At 40.2% G+C, this 10,145-nt stretch overlaps 1 protein-coding gene across 1 annotated transcript; it reads left to right on the top strand.

Annotated features, from left to right (window-relative positions):
- The first annotated feature begins 673 nt into the window (after positions 1-673).
- On the top strand, positions 674-2,987 carry LOC112184895 (MATH domain and coiled-coil domain-containing protein At2g42480). The gene is made up of 4 exons (XM_024323133.2): positions 674-803; positions 913-1,045; positions 1,145-1,305; positions 1,738-2,987. Exons 2-4 carry the CDS (start codon positions 921-923, stop codon positions 2,709-2,711), a joined length of 1,260 nt encoding a protein of 419 aa, XP_024178901.1. The 5' UTR covers positions 674-803; positions 913-920; the 3' UTR covers positions 2,712-2,987.
- The last annotated feature ends 7,158 nt before the right edge of the window (positions 2,988-10,145 follow it).

Genomic DNA, 10,145 nt, shown 5'->3' with positions numbered 1-10,145 from the left:
ATCAATTGCTCCATCGTTTATCAAATTTGGGGGCGTAGGTCACTCTGCATATTCTGTTTCATAATTTACTTTAATTTTGATATGGGATTTTTGGATTGTGATGGAGAGTGAAGTGATCAGCTCACCGACTCGCGGGAGAAAGATAGCATATGGAGGGTGCAACCTGGGTTTCATGATAATCACACGGATGATTAATTCCTCAATTTTTCAACCAGACTTTTAACTCTTCTGTGTATTACGTTACTACCCTTATCTTTTCACCGCAACGCCAACGTTTTTAACTGATAACGTTGGTTATCTCCACAATTACATCAACGCCCTTCTCATTCAAATCTTGTGGACAGCAACCATGCACGATAACGGGCCCACAACGGCGTACCACACGCCCTGCGTAGCCCAGACGCACCCTGATATAAGATTGGAAATCTCAAGAGTCAAGAGGGAATTGTAAAAGATAAGAAAAAGGTGGCAAGCTGTTTTCAGCGTGACCTCTTTCCCAATCAGCACAAAACTCCGCAACTGCTCCGTGGAGTCTTCTCCTTGGGTGGGGCCCAAGTGACCCCTGAGCGCAAACGCTTTTGTGGCTCTATGGCGCGCCACGTCACCTGGTCTCATGTCGGTAAAGCCCTACAGAAAGTCCTTCGTACGGACAGGAGACAGCCATCCACATATCTCAACTCAACTACATGCATATAAGTCCTCCTCCATCACCCACCTCCACACACCCACACTCACTCTCCTCCGCTCACTCTTTCTCACTCTCTCTCTGTGGCAAGCCGCCAACCATATTCAACTCGAAAAAGGTCTGCATGTTACAGTTTTTCTGAATCTAACCTAGCTAGCTTCTGCTGCCTTTGTTATACTAGTAGTACATGATCTTGATCACCTGTGGGTTTGATTTGGTTAAAGTAGGTACAAGAATGTATAACCAGCAAGAGGGTCATGAGCTTATATCCATGACCTACACCTGGACAATCGACAACTTCTCTAAGATCAAAACCCGGAGACATTACTCTGATGGATTTGTTGTCGGGGATTTCAAATGGTATACATATCTCTCGCATGACATTCTCGTATAATCAATTTTGTTACTTTTGCTTTCTTATATGTTATAGTACTCACTTACTTGGCTGGTTTTGATCAGGCGGATCGTGGTGTATCCAAAAGGGAGCAATGGGAGGCAATACTTGTCCATGTACTTGAACGTTGCGGATGCTTCAAAGTTACCATCTGGGTGGAGTCGATATGCCGAGTTCACCTTGACTGTCGTTAATCAATTTAACAGCGACAAATCGATAACAATCGGTATTTTTCTTCTTTACTTTACTATCTTCTTCATCTTGTTCGACTGTCTCACTTTTATGCTTGAGCCTCTGTCTCTTATTCGATTGCAAGCTGATTTCTTAACGCAGTAAAATGATTCTACTTTGGATTGCAATTCTCAATGTCTGATTGCCTTTTCTTTACATAGTCATAAAGTTCTATCACTGTTTGTTAATCGCTGCTGTTTATATCAGTGAATTTGATGAGTGAACCAAACACACTGTACACTGGCTCATTAATTCTTTTTTGTTTGTTAAGTTTTGTAACAATCTTCTTTCAAGGGCTTTTACTTGCTGATGGCTTGGTCTATGATTATGATCATATATCCGCTGGAAGTGCATTCTTTTTTATGTTTTTATGTTTTTATTTTTATTTTTTATTTTTTTGTTATATCCTTCTTATCTGGATTTACAGACACTCAGCATGAGTTCAGTGAAAAAAAAAGTGACTGGGGCTTCACATCATTCATGCCTCTGAGTGAGCTTTTTGACCCGAATGAAGGGTATCTCGTGGATGACACATGTATTGTTGAAGCTGAGGTTGCAGTCAGTAAAGCTGACATTAAGGTTTTAAAAGACCAAGAAGCTGCCTTTGTTGAGCAGGAACTTCAAAGTCAGTCTTCAGATGTGGATTCTGTGAAATATTCAGATGCTTCAACCACACATACATCACTTAGTAATGAACAGACGCTTGCTTTTCAGGATGCAATAAATTCTGACCCTGTTCGACCAACTGTTGATTCTGTGAAAGTTCGAAACTTGAAAATAGAACCAAGATCTGATCAAGTGCTTCCTTACCAGGAGACTGATAGCCCAGTTAGCCCTCCCATAGTTGAGGACAACGATGAAGCTCCCTCCAGCCCACTGACCCCAGTTGGCGAGCTCGCAGATTTCAGGGGATTAGGTAAAGTAGATAAGGCTTTTGTTCCGCTGCTGGAAGAAGTCTGTTCATGGCATCCTTCGTTGATTAGCTGCCAGAGGAAAAGAAGTCTCATGTTTAGTGGATGGGCATTCACAGCTTTGGGTCGACTATTGCATTTTCTGAACACTACAAAGGTTAAGGATATGATGGAGGATCCACGTGAGCATGATCCATGTGAGCACCTTCAAGTTTTGTGGGAGGAGGTTGAAACCTTCAGATTCGACTTGAGTTGGCTGGAGCCTTATGTTCAATCAGCTTTGGGAATAAAGAAGTTTGGGGAGAGGGAAGGAGTATTGAAGAAACTCAGAGAGGATGATGATGCTTTGGAGGCTGAAATGAAGAGGTTAAGGGAGAGGCTATCTGTTGCTGAGGTAGATCACGCAGTTGCAAAAAGAAACCTGGCAAAGGCAGAGGAAAGCTTTGGTGAGGCAAATTTGAACAGCAAGCTCGGTTATGGGAGGCATTAGCCTTGCTGTTGATATGCAGAAATTTGCAATGTGCAATATATCTATTATCTAAAAATATGTAATCCAGTTTTCCAAACTTATATCTATGTATGGGGCTGCCTGTACGTGGCATAAGCTCAATACACGAGAATTAAGGAAACTGGTTTAGTGTGTAATCCATATTTGAACACCATTTCCATTCTGGACCAATACCTTCTGAGCAGTGACAGGTATGAGTAGTTTTTACCCTTTAGTTTGTGATGTATGGGAATTGGATTACTAATTGTTAGTTTGTTACCCCACACTCTTGTCCAATAACACTGTATAAATGCCATTTTCTTACAAATTCAGCTACAGAAGTATGCTGTTCTGTGTACAAATGCAGGCATAGAGTTGTGGTTCTCATTGAGGATGAAAGCGATCAAACCGCAGCTGTATTATTGGGGAAAATGGCGGAAGACCTCTTTGAAATCTCATGTGAAGACATCATTGTCAAAAAAACCCGATAGAAATCAGCACATCCTGCCACAAGAGATTCTTCAAGTAGAGGAAAAAATTAAGTTTTTAAAACTAAAACCAAGCGCTGCACCAGACTCCATTGTGAAGGGAGTCTATGAAGATGTCCATCAATTCATGCCAACCCAAGGCAAACAGCCGACTAGTTGCATACCAGATCTCATTCACTAGAAAGAGAGGCACTGCTGCAGCACGGAAGGAGTTCTTCAACGCAACACCGAGCAAAATTTTGAAAAGGTTAGCATCACAGGATGATAAATTTACAGATTTTCATTTCAATATAATGGCATGTGTAACCAACAGTGACAGCCCGCGAGATGAAGGATCAGCTACATATGTACCCGCCGGTAATCCCCTCATTGCAACTATTCTGATGAACTCAGCTAGACTGCTAATCACCACACCCATGACTACATGAGGAATGATGTATATATGAAACTACATTGGTTGTTGGGATCATTGATCTTCTATATTTTTGTAAAGTTAATGATCCTCAAGAATAAGTTGAACAGCTAGGACCACAATAGACATGTAACCAATGTAGATAAATATTTTTGCACATAAACATCCACTATTTTTTTTGTAATCAATGTGGATGAGCTGCTATATATAACTGTTGGGGCAGCAATGTTTTGTAATTTTACAACATATTTTGTTTTTTCGTCAAAAAAAAATAAAATAAAAAATTGCTACAATGCATTACCACAACTACATCAATGGACTATGAGACCCGCAGCAATGCTCGGGCCCTAAAATGAAGCGAAACTACTATGCTGACCATAACCATTACTAGACACCACTACACCAAAAACATTAACACTGCTCCAAAAAATTGTAGATCCGTCCTTGCCGCCAAAGTCACTTATAACAATAGATGATCTGAAAATCTATTGCCTAGTATAACAAAAGCTGTTATCTCCAGAACTCCTAAGACTACCATAGCCACCACTACAAGCATTTCAAGCATTCAAGCCATCAAACTGTTGATGTAAACAAATCACACCAGTCGACACAAAAGGTTTCCGCTTCAAAATTTGCAAAAGTAGCTGTAGACAATAACTTCAAAGCCCTTAGAATAAGGAATTGATGGATTTGCCTTCGGGACACGGTGATTTTTCTTAGCAGCTTGTAAGAGCAAGTCCACAGGTATTGTCTTAACTGGTCACCAGCAAGACAAAGCTGATGTGGTGACCGACTGTGGGAGAAAACCAGCTCCAACGGTGGATGCTTGACCGGGCAAAACCCACCCCCTCTTGACTACAACTAAGAAAATAGTCAAGTCCATGACTATTTCCATGACCGACCAAGCCCACATGCCAGCTTGGCCCAGGCCTGATCGTGGCTGATGATGTAGGACAAGAATGGACCTAGTTTAGTCGAAAAACCATAAAAGTAAAGAAGCGGCGTAAAATCAAGAAAAGTGATTGGAAAATAGGTAACTCACGCGTAATTAGGTTACTAGCCGCTGGAATATTCAAGAAGATTTGGTTTTGGACTTTTCGGGTTTCTCGTGCGAAAAGTCAGGTTTTGATTTTGAATCAGATTTGACTAACTTTTGGCCAGAATGTCCGTTTGAGACGCATGACACCTTTCCAGAATGGGAACGACGAGATCTTCAAGGGTCACTATAGTGAGCCCTATCAGATTTAGGCCAAAATGTATCGTCTTAATTATCCGATTCTTGATTTAATATTTTTAGGCTAGTTTTACATTCTTTTTATTTGAGGTTTTCTAATTTATTTTGGATTTGTTTTGTTTTAATCCATGGGCTTTAGGGTTTCATTGTTAGTCGCCTTAGGGTTTCTTTTCCCATATATAAGTAACCTTAAACGGCTGCAGAACTATCTTTTATCCTTTTATCAATCAAAATTGAGAGTTTTCTCTTTTATCTCTGGTGGACTCCAGAATCTTTATTTTAGGTTTATTGCTTGTAAACCTCGTTACTTCCGACTGCGTCAGCTGACGTGAGCACCATCTCAGCAGACAACGATGCGCCGAGGGAGGGAACTGCATGACAGCGTGACGACGCGTGGCGCCGAAAAGAGACTAGGCGTGAAGCCAGTCGCTTGTCATGTAGCGACAGAGAGAGGGGGCCGGCCTGCCACGTGGAAGATAGCCGTTGGTCCTATTTGAAATCTGGGCCTAACGGTCAATTAATCCCAGCCCTTCATTTCAATTAAATGGGTAATCCTACGGCTTACAATTAACATATATATATATATATATATATATATGTTTGTAACGATAATAAACGGTAACAAAAATTTTTAAAAAAAATTCTAAACATTTCTCTATAAATACCTACCATTTATTTTACATCTCACACCCAAAAAATTATCTTTCATAGTAACCCAATTTTGTGCTTCCTCCTCTTCATATAGCTCTCATCTTCCAAATTTATTTATATCCAATATGGCTGAACAAAGGGGAAACACACGTCCAGTGGCTGAATAAGAGGGAGATCAAAGTGAAGATGATAATATCCAAGACAAAAGGAGATGGACGGATGAGGAAGATGTTCAATTGTGTAAGTCTTGGAAAGTTGTAAGCCAAGATCCGGCTGTGGGCACAAATCAGAAAAAAAAAAGACCTATGGAGGCGCGTGAAGTGACACTTTGTCGCAAATTGGCCCAAGAGCCTATCATCTTCCTCTTTGCAAGGAAGGTGGAAAATTTTGAAGGTTGAACTCTTTGAGTGGTATTGTGCATTAAGGCAAGCAAAAAATTAGTACAAGAGAAGTTCGAATGCGGTTGATGAAATATGTATTTGTTGATAAATCATTTAATTTGTTGATACATTATAGTAAAATATTACTTGATAAATAATGTATTAATTATAATATCGTTTTAATTGTAGTAATTGTTTTTCGTTATAATTAAAATAATTAGTTGATAAATAATGATGTAATTACAACGATGTTTATATTTGTACTTATTGATTTTTATTGTAAAACGGTGAGATACTTTCTTATTAAAATTATGACCTTTATATTTGTTGATAATTTATTTAATTTGTTGATACATTATAGTAAAATATGTCTTGATAAATAATGTAGTAATTATAATATCGTTTAAATTGTAGTAATTGTTTTTCGTTATAATTAAAATAATTAGTTGATAAATAATGATGTAATTACAACGATGTTTATATTTGTACTTATTCATTTTTAATGTAAAACGGTGAGATACTTTCTTACTAAAATTATGACATTTATAATAGATGACCCTTTATAATAGCGTTTATATATGTAATAATTGCATTTTTTATTACTTTTTTTAATTACGTAGCAAGAGGAAGCACATAAATTGTGGCATGCCGGGATGATGAGAAAATGGAAGAAAAGAAGACACAATTTTCAGAGTTTTGATAGTTACGCTGTTGTGGAGGGCTTTGCACAATTTAAAGACATCCCTAGCCATACATCCGGAGGAACATCAAATGTAGGAAGTCAACATACGCACACACAACCAATTGCTGAAAATTCCCCCATCAACCTGGACATGGATGTAGATGAGGTAATTGCAGGTGAAACTGCAGATCCTAATGTGAGGCCTCAAGGAAGGAAGGCTGTGAAAGAAGCGATTCGAAAAGGAAATAAGGCAGCGAAAGATCAAAGTCCTTGGTCAAGCACACTCGAGAGTATAGCGAACAACCAAATAGAGGAAATTGCGGGCAAGAAAAAACTCGATGAGGAATTCGCTCGAAGTCTCCAAGAGGAAAATCAATGAGATTGTATCTGATTGCAAATCGAAATGCGAAAATAGCAACTCCTATTACAAGAGAAGGAAGAGCGAATTAAAGAGAGGGAAGAGCATATTATGGAGATTGATACAAGTCAAATGACAACAAATAAAAAGCGTTATTGGTCAAGAAAGCAAAAGAAGATAGCGGAGAAAGAAGATCTTGGCGAGGAGATGCGACCTTTTATGGGTGGATACTATCTGCAACCCAATTTTTGTGGTGCATTCCCACAACCAAATTTTGGTGGTGCATACCCACAACCTCCTTACCCCGGTGCATACCCACAACCACCTTGCTCCGATGGATTCCCACAACCTCCCTTCACCGGTGTCTTCCCACCACCTCCCTTCACTGGTGGATTCCCACAACTCCCTTACCCCGATGGATACTATCCGCAACCACCTTACCCCGGGGGATATCTTACACAACCACAATTTTCACCTTCCTCTACGGGTGATTCCACCAACCCTAACCCTAATGATGACCCTTCAAACACAAATTGGATTCCTAATGTGAGCCCCAGAAAAATGTATCGAGCTTAGTGGAGATCGTATGAGAAATTATTTAGCGATCTCGATAAACGTCAGAGTGCTCGAGAATATTTTCAGAAATTTTCATAAAGTGAAATACTCAATTTAAGAGTTGGATGATAAAGTACACAACACGACGAGTTCGTGGAAATTTTCGGGGAATTTTCCGGATACTCGAGCTATTTATAGCGATTTTCCAAAGTCATGGGATTTTAGAAAATAAATTAGAGAAATAGGAAACAAGTGGAGCAATCTTAGCCATCCATTTTCCCCACCGCTTGATCACGGCCATCCATTGATTAATGGACAAATCTATATAGGCCTTTGATCAGTTGGAAGACCCAGAATGATCGAGAGAGAGAGAGAACCAGAGTTCTCCGACCCGGAATGCGACCCGCGACTGGGTCCAACGGAAAACGCTCCTCCGGCCGCCTCTCCGCGGCGGACCATGGGCAATAGCTTCGTCTCTCCATCGCCTATAACCCTGTAGCCTTGGATCGTCCATGCACTTGACGAGGTAGAAGCATCGACGGTGAGAAGGTCCGAGCTTTCTCCGGTGAGTTCTGTAATTTTCGGCTATTCCGGCCACCGTTTGGGCCACCTGTGGTATGAAACCTCACCTCCCCGTCATGCTCTACACCCCAGTATGATTAGTTTTCCAATTAGATCTAGTTTTGACATTTTGGTTTCTGGGTTGTTTCTGCCTCCGTCGCGGTTCCTCGCTGTCGGCTACTTCTCCGGCCTTCTGGGCTTCGTTTCTTGTTCGATTGCAGGTCTAGGGGAGGTATTGTGAAGCCATCTAGGCTGTAGCACGAGGAATCCTCGGTTCATCCCCTTTCCATTCTTGGCAGTGTGTTGAGCTCAGTATCGGTCGATTCTCGAAGGTATAATCTTGAACCAGAATCACGTTTAGCTCCTGTGTTAGTGATCAGGTGTGATGGAACCGAGCTTGGTTTGATATAGTGAATTTGAGAACTGTTTTCGAATGGGTATTGTGTTGCATGTTTGAAATTGTGGCTGTTGTAAAGAAATTGTGTATTGGTTGTGGAATAATCGAAAAATGGTCAAGTTGTGAAGCTTGGGTGTGCATAGTAATTATATCAGAAGCTATCCAACCAAATTTGAGATAGAATTAAAGTGGAGTGTTGAAGTAATAACAAGTAAAGAAAATAAATTAATGTGTATACATGTATTGGGTGGCCTTAGTAAATCGGGTGCACTCAATATATGTTTGGTCGATAACGTAACTTCAAGTGAATGTTTGATAATTAAGGTAATTATCGAACCTACCTCGGTTGGTCAAACTGGTCAATGTTGGTCAAACTAAGACTGTTGGTCAAACTGGTCAACTCCTTGTCAAACCAGGAAAAGTTGTCGAGAATTAATATAATTGTTCAAAATATATTAACTATCGAAATGTCGGAACTTAGGACTCCAGATACCCGAGGATCGGAAGGTTCGCAACTCTCGGAGTACGTGAGAGAAAGCATCGGAATCCAGGTAGGGGACTCGGGACTCTCTATTGGCTAATGGTTTTCCGTATTTTATTATATACGTGATGCATGATGAAAGTATACTGTTAGTTCAAATTTGAAATGTTTTTAAGTTAACGTGCGTATAAGATTGTTGATGGCGGTGTGTGAGAGCGGAAAGGTGGTCGATGACTTCCTTGGGGATTAGCCACCCCTAAACCTCCGGAGGGTTAGCTACACCGGTCGGACAGTGCGCAATCGCAATGACGACCCGGTTCCGTGTGTGTAGCTAGTGTGTTAAGTTTGGCGCTCTGTGACTGGTAAGGTCAGATGTTGGTTCTACGGAACCAGGCCATCAGGTAAATCGCACGTAGTTTTCTAATCATGCATCGGGTTTTAAGATTAATGATATTTTAAGTTTGTCGTTCTTACATATATATTCGCTTTGTTTTCACACTGGGCCCAAATCCAAATTATTACAAAGTTGAGTTGATTTTCAAACTTAGCCGGAGTAGGTCCCATAGAGCAGCGAGTCCCCGACTATTCAAACTTAGCCGGAGTTGATTTTTATTGTGTGGTTAAGTCTATTAGTCCTCGACTATTCAAAAATGACAAGTTCTAGACGAACAAAGTGAATTTTGTAATTTCAAGAAGCTTTCATCTCAAAAGTATTTCAAAATCTCCGCTGTGCGTTTTACAAAAAGTTTTCAACAAAAATGCCTTGCGGTTCTCTAGAATGTAATCCGAGCCTTCGGTTTATGTTTTAGAGTCTCGCGGCACTGTGACGTGCTCAAGCTGGCGAGGTGCAGTTTGGGGCGTTACAGAAAGTGGTATCAGAGCAATGCTTCCAAAGTTTTCAATTTCCTTTGATTTAAAACCTCTGGTACCAAAAATTTGTTTTTGTCGGCTCGAAAAATTTGGATTTCAGTTCAAGTGGTTTAACCTGAAAGATCGTGTTATAAAAATGTGTTCAAGGGATTTCAATAAATCCTCGAATTTTAGTTTCGATAAGGTATTTCGAAAAAGTGTTCGAGAAAGTGATTTAGCCAAGGAATTATTTTACGTCGTGTCGTGATTCGAAAGTTTAGTTTGCAATTTGAAATTGTTGACGTGATTTTAGTCGAGCCGATACTAAAGTGCATTTTGTCGAAAAGACAAACTTTGTGAAAATTGTTGTTCAACCCTGTGTGGGTTAA

The sequence above is a fragment of the Rosa chinensis genome, chromosome 1 (assembly GCF_002994745.2).
Source record: "Rosa chinensis cultivar Old Blush chromosome 1, RchiOBHm-V2, whole genome shotgun sequence".
Lineage (NCBI taxonomy): Eukaryota > Viridiplantae > Streptophyta > Magnoliopsida > Rosales > Rosaceae > Rosa > Rosa chinensis.
This window is presented reverse-complemented; position numbering and strand designations above follow the sequence as displayed.

Coding starts and splice junctions, on each gene's coding strand:
- LOC112184895 (XM_024323133.2), top strand. CDS start 921: ATGTATAACCAGCAAGAGGGTCATGAGCTTATATCCATGACCTACACC. Junction 1,046..1,144: donor GTTGTCGGGGATTTCAAATG/GTATACATATCT, acceptor GGTTTTGATCAG/GCGGATCGTGGTGTATCCAA. Junction 1,306..1,737: donor CGACAAATCGATAACAATCG/GTATTTTTCTTC, acceptor CTGGATTTACAG/ACACTCAGCATGAGTTCAGT.